This window comes from Cupressus sempervirens, chromosome 3, assembly GCF_028749045.1.
Source record: "Cupressus sempervirens isolate cs-2001-9-10 chromosome 3, ASM2874904v1, whole genome shotgun sequence".
Classification (NCBI taxonomy): domain Eukaryota; kingdom Viridiplantae; phylum Streptophyta; class Pinopsida; order Cupressales; family Cupressaceae; genus Cupressus; species Cupressus sempervirens.
This window is the reverse complement of record NC_143120.1, coordinates 1,094,837,072-1,094,856,680: the sequence shown is the minus strand read 5'-3', so window position 1 is coordinate 1,094,856,680 and position 19,609 is coordinate 1,094,837,072. Positions and strand designations below refer to the sequence as shown.

The window sequence follows — 19,609 nt, the reverse complement described above, 5'->3', positions numbered from 1 at the left end:
ACAATTGGCAATTTGGGAGGATCTCTGAGGCATTGTGTCTCTTGTCTTACAAGTATTTTCATTCTTTTCTATCAAAATCTTGCTCCACTTCAAATTAACTGAAAACACATGTTTGGATTAATTTAAGAGGTTTTTCTAATAACTAAAAACGAATGTTTGGATTATTTGTGAGTACATACTCTGAGGCCGCGCGAAAGCGCATTTCTATCATCAATCATGGCAGCTCTTTCCATCTCCCCACTCGCTTCGGTTTGTCCACAGCCGACCTGCCTTAAATATTACTAATCTCTTCTGACTAATGCAATTTTAGCTAAATTTTCAGGACTCTTAAATTTTCTTGTAATTGCAGACGGTTTTTCTGAAAAGCAAAGACAGTCCGCACAAAGAGAAAATAATACGATTGCAGTGCCGTTTTTTAGCGAATGAGGTACACATTTTATGTTTCCGTTTAGTCTTCTTTTCTCTGACAATTACTTGTAGAATTTCACTTAGCAGTGACGAATACAAATATTTCTTAGGATCTTTCATCTGGTATCCTCTTTAATTGCGTACTATATGTAATAAAACATGGCTGAATTATGATAAATTTAAAAAATCTTGATAGGAGTGAAAAAACTAAAATCTCTGGAAGTCAATTCTACGGCCATCTTGTACTTATTCAATGAAGCAAGAAATCCCTGCATCATATATTTATGGATATTTGGCCCTTCTTCTTTTGGTTAATTTAGTCCCACCCCTGAATTAAAGCTCAAACAACGAAAGAAGTTGATCTAAAGCGATTATTTTGTTTTACGTGTGGTTATATTTCCACCTTCAAAACCTCTGTAATTAAGGGAGGACAGAGCGTGAATTATGCTGGATTATACGTGTTTGTTTTGGTTTTTCAGTTGGATCTTATTTAGCTCATATGCTTTCTCTTCGTCACTCTTCAGCTGGGAGCGCATATACCACCCACGGCCTATTTGACTCAACTAATTTTAATACCTCATCATTAAGGTAGAGCTCTGTTGTAAGACCTTGATGCCCCGACCGCTTGAATTACTGGCATTAGACGGAAGGCGCCTTATATCTGTTCAGAATATGCCAATTTTCCGAAAAGAACCTAAAATGGATCATTTTATACACACACATTTATATACATATTTTATCTTCTGAAAACTTGTATGTTCCAAAAATATTACGAAAAAATAGTGGTGTTGAAGTAATATATACACCTGACAATTTCATATTGTTGCGCATTTTTGGTACACACGCTCTTAAATGGTCTATAAATTAAACTTTTGTCATTATTAGTAGTTCATTGCCTTTGTCGTTTTTGTCATAGTTGGGATTTTGAGTTTTAGGTACCCATTGGGAACAGATGTCAAAAATTAAGTACTTAGTGTACCGTCTTAAAATGGACACACTTGCCTTTTATGACCTTTTAGCACCCTTCCATAATGCCTTCTTTGGACTATGGATGTACCCGTGCTCAATGCCCTTTTCTCCTATCTTCTTCCACTTTTCACCCTATTTCTTCTGGTATCTGCCTCTTCTTTCTGTAGCATCCTAAACTTGATCTCTGGGACCAGGTTGACTTAAGTCAACCTGTTTTGGACTAAGTCAACCTGGTCGACCTAGTCCCCAGTGGTTTTGGGGCTGAGGGTCCGAAAGTCCTCATAGGGTTAAGTAGTTTCATTACTCTCTCCGGTCGACTTGTGTTGTTTTCCTACATGAAACTCATATATAAGGAGACTTGGAGGCTTCATTTTCATAGCATAACATAATGGAGTGATCAAATCTAAAGCTCTTGTTCTCAAGTCAAGATTTCTGCCTTTTGCATTTAAGGAGTTCAATATTTCAAGACAATCAAACATTCAAGCAAGGATATTTCTATCTAGCATTGAAGGATCTTTTGTGGGCACTTCCTCTTCACGATCTAGCTTATTGTTGGCCATCAAGGGAGGAGATCTACATTGAAGCATTCATCATCTTCTTCATTAACGCACACTTACATCCATGGCACCATGATGAGATTATGGTAGATCCATTGCAAACTGTGGAGATACCCTACATTTTGATAGCTAATTCAAGATTTACAACATATTACATACAAAATCCTTATTGACAAGGGTTTTAAGCAAGGTGTATCTTAACATTTATTTTGTTCTTCAGTCATTTACATTTATATTTCTCATTTACGGTTAATTCCTTGACCTAGGGCTTGACCAAGACAAGCTCGCATCTGTTGTTTTTGATGGATCGCTACAAATGTAATAGCATTGCCATGTTTTTGGTATGTGTTCTCCAAATGACAGTGATCTCTTATTTATATTGAGAATAAGCCATGATAAAGTCATGTCTATTCGTTAATTAGATAATTAAAATAATAACAAATTTAATCATAGTTATATAAGTTATTATATTATTTGCTCTCATATAACAATAACTTATATGTCATATATGATGAACACATATATCTAAATTATATCTCATATATAATTATATATAGGTTTATCCAACTGAAGCTACCAAACATCAACACTCCCTGTTAGCTAGGGAGGATAAACACAAGATAGATATTACACCATTTGTAATATTAGGAATGACAAATTTTAAGGATATTTTTTATCAGAAGATATCCACCATTTTGACATTACATTCGATATCATGAGTATTGGCCTCTAGAATATTAACATATAGCATTCACTAAATACTTTGAGTAATGGTCTACAAAATATCAACATATGATATTCACCATTTTAAAATCACATGAGTATTGGCCTCCAAAATATCAACATATGATATTCGCCATATACTCAATAAGGTTTGATATCACATTTGATATCATGAGTATTGGCCTCTAGAATATCAACATATGATATTCACCAAATACTCTGAATAATGACCTCTAGAATGTCGAGATGCAAGATATTCACCAAGTACTAAGAGTAATGGCCTCCTGAACATCAAGTCACATGATAGTCACCAAGTACTCTTTCTAATGGCCTCTAGAACATCAATTTGCATAACATTCACCATGTACTCAAAATATTTATAAGGTATGTGCACACACATTCTCATAATGCATACCATATAAACATCCACCATGCGAAGTATAAGCTATCATGATTTGCATCGGCATCGTAAGATATCCATCATAATAGAAAATTATGTTATTGTAAGATCATCACCTTTCATTAATAGCTACAAATACAAGTGAGAATCATTTGGAAGACGTCACTTCCCCATGATGTACACAGGGGATAGGTCCATTAAGGTCATATAGTCACGACCAAGAACTTTTTAACTCCCTCTAAAAATCAATCATCTAAGCTCTTAAACCAAAATTGTCTCTGATGAAGTGTCATATTCTCTCGAATCTGATATGATCAAGATCTTCAAGGATCAATTGAAACATATCCTTTATCCGCTCCTTCAGAAGAATGTGTCAGGTTCCCTCTGAACATCAATCTTCTAAACTTGTTTACATTTGAATAAGTGACAGACTCCCTTTGAATTTGATATCAAAATTTTCTTTTTCTACAATAATATTCTTGGAGGAAAAGATCAAGGCAAATAGCTCTTATAGCACATATTAAAAAATAAGAGAGAGATTACTACAATACTCAAGAATAACAATAACATTAGGAATAATCAGGTATTAGTAATAATCATAATCGTTTAATATTATTCCTTTAGAATAACATAATTACTCTATTCAAGATGAATATATATAAATTTACATCTTGTGGTATATATAATGACACTTTACATTTATATAAGAAAATTTCCTACCTTATATATTTATAATGTAATACAATAATTTTCAAACAAAACAATAATAAATTCGATGTATAACTTGATTTTACCTTGTATATCTCTACATATTACGAACGACTTCTTGTATTAAATCTTCTCCCTTTAAACTCTTCAATTTTTGGTGGGTCCTTGGTACCCAACACAATACCACATATTTTTCTTTTATTGTAATCCTTTCACATTTTGGGTGGCTGACGTCAATGTATAAATGATTTCTATTATTTTGGGCAACAGGTTCGTAGAAATTCTGAATCGGATGGTGATGCACAATGACAATAGCCAAAATGAATGTTTTATATTTGCACAATAGGTGTTGTCGATACTCCTCTTTAGGCACCTACGGTTGCATTTTTTTTAATTGAGACTTTATCCTCCTATTGTACTTTACGTGGATAATCTATCCGACTGTTCCAAATTCCCTATAAGACCTCCACAAGATGGTAGGACTTATAGCTCTGATACCACTATAATGGGCACCCCAAAAATTCCCAAAAATTGAACCAACTGCTGATAGTGATTTTAATGTCTTTGCATAGATTTGAAACCACATAACATGAACAAGAAGGAATTTATGCAAAACTGAAGATTAAACTACTGTTGAAATAATATTAGTTTTCAAACTAATAAAATCAAATACATAGCAAACTTCTCAACTCATTAATTATAGCATGATATTCCAGTATTGACTTCCCATCTTGCTGCTACAATAATATGAATAGTGTCGCGCGACAGTGTTGCTACAGTAAAAATTACTTTCAATCACAATCCAAGACTCTCAAAATCATCCCTTCACAATGGCATAAGTATTGGATAAGAAGTGAGAATGATATGAGCAAACACCCAATCCGTCTATAGCTGGAAATGCGCCCAATCTGCTTGTTAATGAAGCTAATTGCAATGAATTCCAAAGGCCAAACCCCAAGGGAATGACGCCTAGAATGTCACAAGAGAAGATAGATGTCAGGTCTGAAACTCACACATCTATTTTCTTCTCATATTCAATTTGCCTAACAATAACCATAAGCTTTCTTTTTATTCCTACTTCATAGGGTTGACTACTTTTCACAAGCAATGTAGGATAAATAAAATAAAATAAAATAAAAGAAAAAGGCTAATGGTCACACAACTAGACAACTGCTAAAGTGGGGACGTTACACATCTACAGTTGCATTTTTTTTAATTGAGACTCTGTCCTCCTATTGGATAATCGCTGCTATCTTTTTTTAATTGAGACTTTGTTCTCCTATTTTTTTAAATTAAATTCCTTGAGAGAGAGTATAGAAAAACTTAGCTTCATTAGTAAAAGATGGTAGAGAGCTTGTCGAATCCAGATACGGTTGAGAGGGCAGCGAGATATATGGTTTCTGCCTTTAGAAGGTCAGCAGAAAAAAGTTTTGAGTTTTCTTCGACATGTGTCCATGATGCAAATGTACCTATATTTAGTACGACACTTGCTAGTCCCATCCACAGTGTTGATGATGAACTTATTTCACAGGGACATGTAGTTGTGTTAGTAGCATAGGATAGTGGCACTGAGCTTCAATAGGTTGAGGCTCCTAGAGTTGTTGCAGTTGGTGTAGAGACAGCTGATGCAATTGTTACTAAAGATACTTCAGGCTCTCTCGAGGAGGGGATTATTATTGGAGATTTGTATGTGAGTTATCATAGTGTTGCTCTAATGCAGGAGGCAATTGCTTCCTCAAGTGGGACCGATGCATGTATGGAGTTGTAACATCCCCTTTTTCTGGGTCTTAATTAACAACTAACATACTCAAAGAAATACAATTATTACTTTATTTTCATATGAAAACAGTTAAATCAGTTAAACAAAATTTCTTAACTAAGAACTTAAAACACCATCAATGAATTTAGTATAGAAATTAAAATCCACATACCTTGGAATTTGAACCAAGAAATTATTGTTGGGATGCTTCTACAAACAAGTAGGTTAGTCCACAAATAACACTATAACAATATTAAATAACAACTACCATCCAATGCCGTTATATCAGAATAAATGACGATTACCATTAAACACCACTATGTCAATTAGGGCATCACATACCACTGTATCAATTAGGGCATCGATTACCATTGGATCATTTAGGGCATCAGATACCACTATATCAATAGGGGCTTCAGATACCACTGAATTAATTAGGGCTTTAGATACCTCTGTAGTAATTAGGGCTCTAGATACCACTGTATCATTTAGGGCTCCAGATACCACTGAATCAATTAGGGCTTCAGATACCACTATATCATTTAGGGCTCCAGATACCACTGAATCAATTAGGGCTTCAAGTACCACTGTATCATTCCAGATACCACTGAATCAATTAGGGCTTCAGATACCACTGTATCATTCATTTCTTTCAGATTTCTTAATTGTGGCAATAATATAAGATTAGAAGATATGCTCATATTCAATATTCATATAAATGAAAGATTGAAATAACAATCCATCAGCTAAATCTATCTCTCGCAACAAAGTGTAAAATAACTGCAACGATGATACAACTCAATTAATTTTACCTTCTTCTTGCATATACTTCATAAAAGTAAAAATACCTATTTCCAACAAACAATTGAATGCATAGCTTATCTTTGTTTAACGCACATTCGACATCTTGTGGAGAGGGGAAACATTGTCAGGGGCTTAACCACCCAACCTCGGACCAAAACTTATCCCCACACAATTTCTAACGAGAAAGGCCCTCCCTACCCAGAATAGACATGGAACATCTTGTTATCCACTGAGCATCCTGGTATCTAAACACACCACTCGACTTGGCAGCAGGAGAATACAATAAATAGGATCATGTATGAGCTATTAAATGTTTCCTTTTAAAAATGATAAACATTGTTATTTCATAACTAGTACAATTTCATGTTATTGCAGATTCCTTTCTCTCACCTCTTTACCCTTTTCCTTGGCTATACAACCGGCTGAGTCCCAGGTGTTTGAATTCTCAGAACAACAAGTTCTTTCTGTTGATTCTCAACTGTTTCATAATTAACATATATTCTAGCTTATCACAATCTGTGCTTTGAGAAATTATATTCTTTAAAGATTTTAGAATTGATTGTTTAATTCTATTATCCAATGGCATAATGATTTATGGATCCATACTTTGGTTACTTGGTTATCACTTGCCATGAACAAGGCTAAATTAAAGAAGTTCAAACCGTAAATTTCAACAAGATATCAATTAATGGCAAATGATTGCTTCTAGCATTTCACATTTTTGTGATTTAGAACTTACAAAAACTTTCTGTATTATAGCTTCCATCAGTTTAATACTTTATGATTCCAAGACTTGGTACTTTACTATGAACCATAACAAGGTTTTCCTATGATTATTCAAGATTGAATATAGCTCGCAATTCTATTGTTATGGAAATTGGAAAGCTTAATTGATTATGAAGTAAATACGTTTAACAATATGGAAAGACTGATCATTCACATGACCTGGTATATTATTTGGAGTTGCCTGAGCTTTGTTGGACACTAGATATTCATCCTTCTTCAATCGAACTCTCAGATTATTATGGCAGCTTCAACTTCAAAAGAAAATATATATGGCAGCATTTGCAAAATGTCAATACTTAATCTGCAGAGGTTCTGAGTTTGTCAAAGGTTCGATGATAATGGAAACCCGAGCCAAGAGTATGGAACTTATATGAGGAATGAGGAAGAGTCAAGTTATAGCAGAGGTTATTATGGAAAAGTACCTAACATAGCAAGGCAATCGGGTTATAGTAGAGATTATTGTTGAAATAGTACCTCCCGCAGCGAGATAGTTAGGTTGATATATAGGGACCCCTGTCTTCTAAACACGGCTTTCGTTAAAATGAAAGAACTGTGTCTTCTTGGCTTCCGCCAGTTTAAAAGAGTATGTGTCAATTCGAATTGTCAAGTATTTAAATTGATTAAGAAAAGAGAGGAAAAGAAAAATAAAATAAAAGGTTGGAAGGAAGAGTTGAAAAGATTATAATTCGAAAATTATTATAATTTAAATTTATATACGTACATGTAAATATATTGGTGAATTGGCATTATTTTATTATAATAAAATAATACGATGGTGTCACTTCATTTTTATATCTGTGTATGTATATAGATATATATTATAATAATAAGATGAAAGTTCAATCAAACCTTTAAGGTACGTATTATAATTCAATTAAATTATTTTATGTTTTAAATTGTTTATTTAATAGCTTATGCGGTTCCATCGATTGTATCTTGATGATTAGGTTGCTAGATCCTTGACCCATTTGCCTAGTGGTGGTGATGCTTCTATGCCTAATTCTTTTCTGACAATTCTTCCACCCCTTCGACGTGCTTTCTACAAGGAAATTCTCCATAGTTAAATCATATATCATCATAACACGTTATTTAATCATAAATAATTATAACGACTAACTGCCTATTCAGTTCCATAAAATCATGATAAATAATCATAACGACTATCTTACCATTTCGCAGGATTATAACAAATTTAACTGTTAACTAACTTCATGTGAACCTCAACGGCTATATTTAAATTAGGTAAAAAATTGGGATGTAACAGGAGTCACCCGGCTATGATGTTGGTGATTTGGGTGTTACATCGGAGTCAGTAGATGTGGGTTCATGCTCTAGCATTATTGATTCACAACCTGGCATAGAGTCGTGTGCAGAGTCAAGTGACGACAGTTGAGGCTTTGTTAGGTTGTGGGGATGCAGATAATATGGACAAATCTAATGATACATTTGATGATGCTGTGAGCTACACCGGGTATGATATCCCTTGCTAGGTATCAACTGATGACTCTGAGGAGGTTTTGGATGGGTCCCAGGATCAACGTTTACAGGATCAATCTTTTGAAGTGGAAGCTGAGACATGCGGGGATATTGATATTGCAAGGGCTTCCATTTCTTCAAATGAGGAGTTGATTCAGGTATATAGTAGTTGTATCTCGGATGCTAAGTTGTGTGAGGTCGATAGGACACATGTAGTGAATGATCTTGTGGTGGGTAGTTCTGATTCGTTTTCCTCTCACAATGCAGTTAGTGAGACAAAGAGCTTGCATAGAAGGTAGGTATTACAGAGGTATCATGTGACTAGTTAGTTGAAGGTGAGTGAAAGTGACATTTCTTCATCTTTCGAGCATTATGATGCGATCCATCAGATGTTGGCTACATCTGGTTGGGGTGCTCCTATGTCTGATGAGCACGGTGATAGCACTCTTTTTCTAGCAAAGGTTCATGTGCTTTGAGAGGCAGCCAGGATCTTGAAACATAACTATTCGCGGCTAGTTGCTGACAAGGATTACCTTCTGTAGTAGGGTAGCACCTGTTATGAGACACTGTTAGAGAAAGAGGAGGTGGTTGAGCTTACCCAAGAGCTTGAGGTGACTGTGGACTCTCTTCAATATACTTATTGGCTCTTCAAGAGTCACAGTTACAGTCACAGTTGGATGAGGCTACCGTGGAGTTAGAGCGGGTACAGTCAACATGAGCCCCAAATCCTGTTTTGTTACATATTGCAATTAGTGATGAGTTTGCTCCTGTGGTTGGGGATGAGGAACGTGATGATGTGGTAGAAACATCCATCTAGGATATGGTTATAGATGGTACGGATGAGGTAAGAGTATTAGTGGACTCGAGCTCTCATGTTGATTTTTTTCCTACTGCTAGAAGTAAATCTATTGCTACATCTCATACAACTAATAGCATTGGATGTTTGCTTCTGTGGTTGGGGATGAGGAACGTGATGATGTAGTAGAAACATCCATCTAGGATATGGTTGCAGATGGTACAGAGGAGGTAAGAGTATTAGTAGACTCGAGCTCTCATGTTGATTTTTTTCCTATTGCTAGAAGCAAATCTATTGCTACATCTCATACAGCTAATAGCATTGGATAGGTGGCAGTGCCACATTTTTATAGGGATTAGCTGTGGGTTGTAGGGGAGCAGGTTGATGCTTCCACATAATTTCTACTTTATAGAGTCCGTGGAGTATCTATTGGAGAGTTCGGATATGAGGGAGGATTCATACAGAGTGTTTGAGGGTACTCTCATCCAAGGCTCTCGTGTTATTCGGAGGTTGGGAAAGATTGTAGAGGTTCTATCTACTATGTTTTTCCATAGGGATTTCGAATTTGGGTTTGCTGAGAGGATTGCCCAGGATCTTGCCTGACCAGTAATTCAAAGTCAGAGATTGGAGCCATCATATGATTCCCAGACTGATACTGATGAGCCCTTGACAAAGATTGGGAATTTTTATCGACATTGCGCTATGAGGAGTGCTCATCACTTTTATTTTGACCCACAGGGAGAGGATTTGGTTTCAAGTCGGTGTAGTTTGGCTCCAGTTTCATACCATCCATTATGGGATGGGTTAGCACCATCTTTTCCAGATAGGATTGATAGCTGCAAATTAGACCTCTTGTAGTATCTACATAGCCAAGACAGTTAGGCAGAGGTTGGAATTGGTGGTAGTGTTTAGGTACCTATGGTTGTTACCATCTCCACAGTGCAGTTGGGTGTGAGTATTAGTTTGATGGGGACTCAAGATTTGACAGAGTTGGTATTTCAGTTGGGTTGAGTTCTGATGAGTTGTTACCTTCATTAACACCTCGGGTTAGTTTTTAGAGGATTTTGATGTTGATGTCTATTATTTGGGTGTTGGTGTATAGGAGTTGCTTGTACACAATAGGGATAGTACGCAGTTCTACCTATGGGATCTAGGTGGACTGTGACGTTCATCTTGCTTCGGGGATTGGTTGGGGACAAACACTCTTAGGGAGGGAGGACTGTAATGTTTCCATTTTTAGCAGGTTCGTGTAGTTGGCTAGGTTAGTCTACCATCGCGACCCTCGTGAGTTGACAGTGGGATTTGAGGGTCTCATTTATGTTATTATAGGCTTCCCAATAGCCTATGGTGTGTTTTGGCTCTATTTGAGGGCCTTACTATTTATATTAGGTCAATTTGTTGGTTCCGATGAGCTTAGCTGAGTTAGAGGAGTTGAGTGATGCTCTCAGTTTTTATTTCGGGCTTCTAATTTGAGCTCTAAGAATCTTGGAGGGAGTGTCTATTTATAGTAAATCACCCCGTCGGGTTCATTCATCATCTTTCATCATCAAGGTCACTTTGGTGTTGTCAGATTTCAATTCTAATGCTTCTTCATTATTTTCGCAAGACAGGTGAATTATTATTATTCATCTAAATATGCCAAGGTTGCTATTTTTGTTGGTGTTGTTTGTTGGTCACCTCAGTATCATAGTTCGTTGGAACCGGGATGAAATTTTTTTTATTGTGGGAACAAGAAACAATGGCCTTGTGTGTCAGAATATTAAGTTATGGTGGAAAAGGTCATTTTTTGAAGGCAAAAGCAATTAATAAATTATATTAATGACACTTTATTATATTTTAATGTTGTGTAGAGGAAGCTTCTTAAGTGGAGTTCTTTTGGGAAACTAGTGCCATTTGAGGATTATAAATATGAGAACATTTGCTAAGAAAAGCATCCAATTATTTGATTATCTTATCTTTCTTTGTTGTCTTTGTGACACTTTTGAAGTTATGAAATTTTGTGCCCTTGTTGAAGTATAAGGGTTTGGGATCTACAGCTGAAGTATTTGTAGATTCAATTCTGAGATTGCTTGGCAAATTGTGCTGAGGTATACGATTTGTCATTTCTCCTAATGTATTAATGCTAAGGAGAAGTTTAATTTTTCTTGCTGTTGGAGGTTGTTCAGGAATTTGTGAAGGGATTCACTGGAATTGTTATATCAAATTGTGTGCTGGTTAGTTTGGAGTTGGTTGAGCGCCAATTTATATCTGTTGCTGGGTGTTATTTTCTATTTGCACTTTGGGAGCAACATTTTCCAAATCTGTAGTTGCATTTGTTTGTCAAAGAGTTCTTTGTTGTTGCTAGTCTTCATTTCAGAGGGTTTCAAGTCGTCTTACATGGAAGTTCATGGATTGTAACTTCTAATTTTTTTGGGTATTGTTGATTTAGATAATAGGGGATATTTTATCAATTGGGTTGTTGGTATTTTGTGAAAATATTCAGTATATAAGTTGATATTGAAATCTGGAATTTTTCAGCTCTATATTGAATATTCCCTATGTAATATGTAAATATTTGAGTTGAAATTATTATTGTAAAATATTCCAGTTTGCTGCTATATTGTTGTATCAAAATTGCAAACCCTTAAGAACAAAAAAAAAGTAAATCAATTCTTCAGCATAGATTGTTTGAGAGCCAGTCGGGTTATTACAGAAAGATAGTCGCACGTAAGTCGCTGTCCTTACAAAGCTTGTCGATCACCCTTGGGAAGAGTACGAAATGATGGCTCTGCTACTTCGAACTTTCAAAAATGCCCTAATGTCCTTTGTTCCCTCTCTTGTATTTACATGGATCACCTTTGTTAATTGATCCCTTCTCTTCGATTTCATTTAATATCTTTGTTTATTTCGCTATCGGGTGGCAGTTGGGATTATCAAATATATTATGAATAGTTTAATCAATCTGCCTGCCTTCTGAATATTACCACTTCTATAATAACCACTGTAAATACTCATTATTTATTTAGTAAATATTTTACGCTCTTCTTCCACCATACCTTGTCTGGCTTTGATGAAAATATGATCTCTGTCGTGACGACTGCCTCCTTTTTATGCTGACATTTATATGGCAGTGGCGACGACTTGAGGCCTGTGTTGACACCAAACGATGAACCACATGGGACATCAAATCCTAGACAAAGTTCCTGTTGAAGCCTTTGTCTGCATAATCAGAGATCTGCGTTGATTAGTGGATGGTGTGAGTGGAATCTTCAAATATGGTGATCATCTCTGCAGCGATGAGCATTGGACTTGCATTGGCCGTGTGAGCAGAAATGTCTTGCCACCAAACTCTATGGTAGCTGCTTGCGATCTGCACAAATGGGGTGTCAATGACGCTAATGCTTGTGATGAGAAGCCCGCCTCTATTTTGATCAGATTCTCTGCAATGTGTATTTGAAGTCGTTCTGCAACACGTATGTGCCATATGTAATCTCGAATGAATCCTCATATGATTCTTAGTTTCTCATTGTGATGGAGGCCAAGTTTTTACAATTCTTGGGGTCTCTATTTATGAAGTCATGTTGGAGATTGGCTGATGGAAGTATTGTCATTCACCCTATTAGATATATGAGGGTGAAGTTGCCAGAAGTATTATGAACTTAAAGGGTATAGACCAGAAAAATACAGTATAATGCTAGCAACATGTAGTACAATTTGATAAAATTCAGTAAAACGATCAAGTGTAAAATATTCATACAGCAGTACACAAGTATAAGAAAAATTGCCATTGAAACAAACAACATTCAAGTACATTTGCAACCCACCAAGAAATCCATAACACGGGTAAAGGTTTTATAATGCTAATGTGAATATAACATGATGTTTGTACAGATAAAGGTTGCCATTAAAAGTAATGCAAGTCGCACCAGCAAAATGGAAGTTTCGACATAGAGTTCTAATATTGATATGCTTTGCAATCAAATCCAGTTCATATATTGTCGTCACTGAAGATATCAAAAGAAGTCCATGTTCTGAATCTTACCGGCATATCAAATATATTGCTGAGGATGAATACGTTGAAACTGATATCAGTTCTCCAACACGGAAAAATAGCTATTGCTGCAGGCAACATCATCTTTAATGTGAAATTGATATTTATGATGTGACATACACACAACAAATCAAAGACCACAAACTTCCAAATTCAGAACAGGGGTAAGGATAGCTTTCTGGTGTTCCAAGATCATGATGGTCTGCAGTATATAATCATGGTTTGAGGATTTTTAAAGACATTCAGATGAAAAACGAAACCAGTTTCCTCCTTATAAAAGATGGCAATTACGTTATTCGTTCAAGATGAGGCATCTCGCATATAAAGTCACGCCGCTTATACACCTCCGTGTTCAGAAAATCATGGAGACTGTTCCTTATTTGGTTAAAGTTGCAGAGATTCAAATCGGAATGGCATATTGATTAATTTTATTTGGAGGCAAATATCTAATGGTGCTTCATGTCTTTTGCAGATGTAAAGATACACGCCTTAAAAAATGGATCAAGATACTCAGTGGATGTGCTTATGTTCGTTTTTGGAAATGAAGTTTTAAAATGTTACCAGCTTCAATGAAGGATTTCCAGTCAGATATCATGAGGGTCAGCAGTAATGGCTTTAAGGAAATTCTGGAATAAATATGAGGCGCCAGTCAAAACAGGAGTCACCAAGTGCAATATGTTGAGGGAGGAGACAAAATTCTGAAGATGGTTATTGTGGCAAAGTGATTGTTCTGCCTTTAACAAAATCTGAAGGTGCTCAAGCGGATGAGGAAAGACCTGCACATGGATCTGGAACATGGAGTTCCATCTGCTGCATTGTAAGCAAAGGATTCAAACCAAGGCATCAAACCGGTGAGGATGTGCAAGGATATATATATGCATGTCCAGCATTCACAGGCATTCGAGGAGTGTCTCTCAAATAATGAAGTCATCAAGTTTGTATAAAGCTGACACCTTGAAGAAGCAGCAGCCTGTGTGGACAGTTGGGAGTTCTAATGAAGGCGCATACTGGAGGAGAAGCCCATGCTAATTTGGAATGCAGAGGCTCAAGTATATTTATATATTTAAAAGAGTTTTTTAAAACCAATCTTAATTATTGCTGAAGACAAAGGAAAATAAGACTGTTAAACTGCTGGGTTGTGTTTAGTTTCTGGTTGGTTACTTGTTATGAAGAGGTTCGGCGATTGAAAAGGCAACTGTTACCCCTTGTTTCTCTGTAAATACCAGATGTAAAATCAAACAAAGGATATATTTTTTACATATTTTCTGCATACCAAAGACTATATACAGAGTCTTGATATACTAATTTTTCATTGGCAAAGATTGGATATTGAACAAAGCTCGTGGAATACTGGATCATTGAGTACATTTTTATATATATGTGATTCTAGAATTGGACTGCAACGGATTGAGCATCGGTAATGAGTGTCTTCGTTGTATTCCCATTTCTCACATAAACAGTAAGGATATCTATTTTATTTGTTTGTCAAAGCTTTAGAGCCAAACTATTATATAATTTAGTCCTTTATAAATATTTTTGAAATTCTGTAAACAATTTTAATATCAGGTAAGTGGATTGGATCATTCAGAGCATTTTGAACTCGATTATCATAGATATAGTGAAATATTTATTTGTTCTGTATCTGTGTCTAGTTTGTCTCCTTAGGAGTTAAAGTGTCATCTAGACTAGTTTGAAATTGCATAAATATATTTGATCCATCACATCTCGATAATTAAATTGCTTACAGTTGGAGTGTGTCAAATTTTATAAAGTTGTACATTATAAACTTGTAATACTGACTCTATTGCCCATTCAATTTAAGGCACTGGTCTTTATGTTGTTCGTGATTCATAATCTATATGCTGGCAATTATTTCATATCTTTCCTCTAAAAATTATATATTCATTTGTTTCAGTAATTCATAATCACTTTTTATTTCAAATACTCTTACATTTATAATTTTATATAATTATTTAATTTGTTTTCAATTCAGAAATTTGCAATTTTGGAGTACTTACATTCTGAAGTTATCATAGTTGTGAAGTAATGTAATTTTGGCACTTTTCACAAAAATATTATCCAAGCTGAAGGTCCTCTAAATTTCTTGCCATTCCGGAAGATTTTTCATTACATTTATAATCAAGTTATTTGCTACAAACATCCTTGGATTTTAGCTTTTTGCCCGAGATTAGGTGCACTCGCCTTGGTTTTGTAGAGGTAGAAGTGTAGGGGACTTAGATTGCATTGATCAGTCCCATCAAGTTGGCAATAGCCGATTGGATATCCCAGCATCGAGCTGACAACACTCGTAGGGTTCCAATCCGTGGGTTTGGGAAGCAACACATTGTTCCATAGAAGACTCCTTTTCTCACATTTGCAATTTGGCTTTGATACCATCATGTTTTTGATGGATTGCTACAAATGTAATAGCACTGCCATGTTTTTGGTATGTGTTCTCTAAATGACAACGATCTCTTATTTATATTGAGAATAAGCCATGATAAGGACATGTCCTTTCATGGGACATGCCTATTCATTCATTAGATAATTAAAAAAATAACAAATTTAATCATAGTTATATATATTATTATATTATTCTCTCTCATATAACAATAACTTATATCTCATGTATGATGAACACACTTATAAATTATATCTCATATATAACTATATATAGGTTTATCCGACTGAAGCTACCAAACATCAACATCATCCAACCCAACCACAAAAACCGTTCTTTTCTGTGTGTAGAAACAGGATATTAGGATTTGCATGCAGATCTGGAAATAATTTTGCTGGAACTTTCTGGAGAATTTTGTTGTAGTGTTCGCCGGACTACGTCAACCATTTCGTAAGACGTCCTTCCAACAGTTCAACCTAGTCCTTCCTGCCTTCTTGTCGAATGATTTTTGGGGTTTGTTCCTTTTGTCATTTCATTTCGAGATCCACGATCGGATATTTTGAGAAAAGTTCAGTTATGCGACTTTTGGAGCTAAAATACATCTTCCTCTATGTATTTCAAGGTGATTCTTCTTTGTTTACTGCATAGTTCAATGGATTAATGCACACAAACAATGAACAAGAACAACAACAACAATACTCCTTTTATTATTTGCATATGCCAAAAGATCACATACAGTGCAAAAGATAGGATAAGATAAGATGATTTACAATGATCCCAGACGGGGCATAAATACTTTCCGCCGAACCTTCCCAAAGGGGTCCATTGGCTACAAAACAATCCTAATCTACCCATCGGCTAGCAAATACAAAATCTCCAACGGCATAACCAAGTCGGCTACAGAATGCAAAATCTACCGACGACATCATCCCCCCCAAAAAGAAAAGTTGTCTCCTGACGACTAACAAAATAGGAGACAACCCACATACAACAAACAAAAAATACTAGAGAGAAGGCGGTGCTCCTGAAGAATGCTACTGCTGACGCAACTCATAGACCTGCTCTATCCGGATGCTCAAATCCTTCTGAATTCGTGTGTTAACCTCTATGGCTTCCTTCAAGAGAAGCACTACATCCATAGCCTGGGTCTTTACCAACTGTAATTCCTGCTCTGCCACTTCCTTATCCCGCAATAGTGCTGCACACTCAGCTGCCCACGCAGCCTGCTGGCTGGCCAAGTCGGTGGCTATCTTGTCTCTAACCTCCCTCTCAACTACTAGAGATCTCTCCGCTGTGACCCTATCTGTTGCACTGTCCACCTCTGCATGCCTGCGAGCATAGTAGACTTCTTTGTACAGTCCTACTATCTCGTGTGCCAACTTCTCCATGGAAGTGTTGCACGGACCCAACTCGGGCTCGGTGGCCCAATCCGCCAACATCTCCAATGTCTCAACTATTGGTGAACCTCTCTCCTCAAAACATGAACGAAACCACTGTGGACAAATCCCCCTAATGTAAGCTCGAACCAAATGCCACTCTCTCCGCCAAGTCATAGCCTGCAATGCCACATTATGTCCCTTCTTTAGTGCAACCTTCATAGCCCTGAGGTAGTCCCTGCACCTGTCCTCATCAGACCCATAATCCTCCTTGGCCACACCCTCCATCATCCATTCCTCATCACTATTTTCTGCCTCGTCTACGGTGGCCATGCCCACATCCGGTGTGGCCTCTTCTGCTTTCAACGTATCCTCGGCCTGTGGCACCCCCACCTCCTGAGGCTCTGGTACTGTAGCTGATACCCCTAGATGCCTCGGGGACTGAATGGACGAACCAACTTTGGCAGGTATGAGTCGGAACTGCTGCCTAAGGAAAGCACTCGCTTTATCCATCACCTCCAGCTGCTCTGACTGTGCGGCCTCCATGCTCTCCTCTTGCTGTGCTGGCTCGGCTTCTGTTAACAAGGAGGACGAAATGGTCACCACCGCATCACAGTCGATCACATCCAAACGAATTTGGGGCTCAGGTTCCAGTGCTGGCAACTCTACCCTCCGCGAGACTGGCTCCACTGGTGCAACTAGAACATCCGCTACGGCTGTGGAGAAAGTAACACTTGGAGTGGTCGTTAGTGCAACATCTATCGTCGGTGGGACACCCTCAGCCATTGCCCGTGGGACATCTGCTACTGCCGGTGGGGTCATCATGACCGGTGCATGACGTTGATCAAAAGGAGGAATGTGTGAAGTGGGAGCGGACAAGTGCACCGAAGTTGACAACTGTGGCGGCGTGAAAAATGTGGGCTCACTATTTGCTGGTTCGCTGCCAACTTTTGCGGAAGTACTCTCTTCCTCATACTCCGCCCCACTGCTCTTTGAAGTCTCCTCCCGTCCGCTGTCGGTGTCCCCGTGAGCTGCCTGCAATCCCTGAAATACCTTCTTTTGTCCCGCTGCTAGTCCGCCTGTGTCCAGATGTCTCCAATAAAATATCGGAGGCTCTCCCTGTGCCAACTTCCCCCGAGGTGGTGCCTCAAAATCATCCATTGGTATCTGATTAACCGCTCCCTCCAAAAACAAGCCAATTGCATGGTGCGGCATAAAGAATGTGCAGTCTTGGAGTGTCATGAAATCCTCCATCCTGTCAGCAAGAACTGTAGCCCAATCATACACCGCACCGTTCATGATGCCATTCATGAAGACTATTTGTGGCAATGCTATATCTGAAGCCCGAGTTGCCCTTGTCAGCTTACTCTTGATAACGTCCATAATGCACCTCTAGTGGCCTTCCCGAATAAGATCCCGCTGAAGCCTTCTGCGTTTAGACCCCTTTATTACTGACTCCATCTCCTCCGGTGTAAGATCACGACCTACTAATCAAATCCAGTGTTCCTTCTATTCTTGAGAGAGCTTGTGATTCTTGATTTCATTCTTACTGTTGGAAGTGGATGGCCGTGCAACTCGGATTCCAGAAGCTAAAACCCTTGCATTCTTCTCCATACTTGTCTTCAGCTGGTTCTTCCACTATTTTCGTTTTCCTGTTGATTCCATGTAATAACGACTTCTTTCCTCTTTTTATATAGTACCTCCTTCTGTTACTTTTGTTTTCCGCGGAAAGGTTTAGTGTAGAACTCGACAATACCTCTGGCTTAATATTTCTTTTTCTCCCACGGAAGCTTTCAACAAGTAAAATTGTGAACATTCACCCACCCGTAGACTGGAAAGAGATCTTCGCAAATGCAGCTCCCATTGCCACTAGCAAATCCCACAAACCGCAGAGGCACGACAACTCTAGAAACAGATGGGCCTATGCTAGATCGGCGTAGTGGATCATAATAGCTTTTAGCAGGAACATCAACTAACCTCTTTCGGTAGTCAATATCTAGTCCCTAACAATAAATAGAATCAATATTTGGATCTAACTTGTTTTGGTACTCGGGTAATAAGCCAACACTAGCAGGGAGCTGATCTCCTTGTAGTTGTTTATGATCATTTGAAGCATATGCATCTAGACCCTGTAAAGCAGAGTATGGATCCGCGGCCATGAGAGTAGAATAATCCCTACCACCACCACCAAACCTATAAAGGTGCCCCCTTTTAGCAATCGCGGAACAGAGTATTGAGCGATGGAGACACAAATTTGAAGCCAACTCAGGAAATAAATAAATCCGTGGGGTAAAAAATTGACACCTCGGAAGATAAAGGGTTTGCAAGAGAAGAAGCTGCGGTTAGAAAATGACCACGGAAGCCAGTCCGCAGTGAAGCACAAAATACCCACAGAAAGTAAGAACGCCAGCGGGAA

At 37.6% G+C, this 19,609-nt stretch overlaps 1 protein-coding gene across 2 annotated transcripts in view; it reads left to right on the top strand.

The window, feature by feature from the left end:
• Positions 1-206: 206 nt before the first annotated feature.
• Positions 207-19,609, top strand: part of LOC149570597 (fibrillin protein 5 homolog) — a 119,186-nt gene continuing 99,783 nt past the window's right edge. For both annotated transcript variants that reach the window (XM_089823176.1, XM_089823175.1), the window contains exons 1-2: positions 207-249; positions 350-427. In XM_089823176.1, the coding sequence (XP_089679302.1) occupies positions 217-249; positions 350-427 (111 nt within the window). In that variant the 5' untranslated portion in view covers positions 207-216. The remainder of the gene's footprint in view (positions 250-349; positions 428-19,609) is intronic.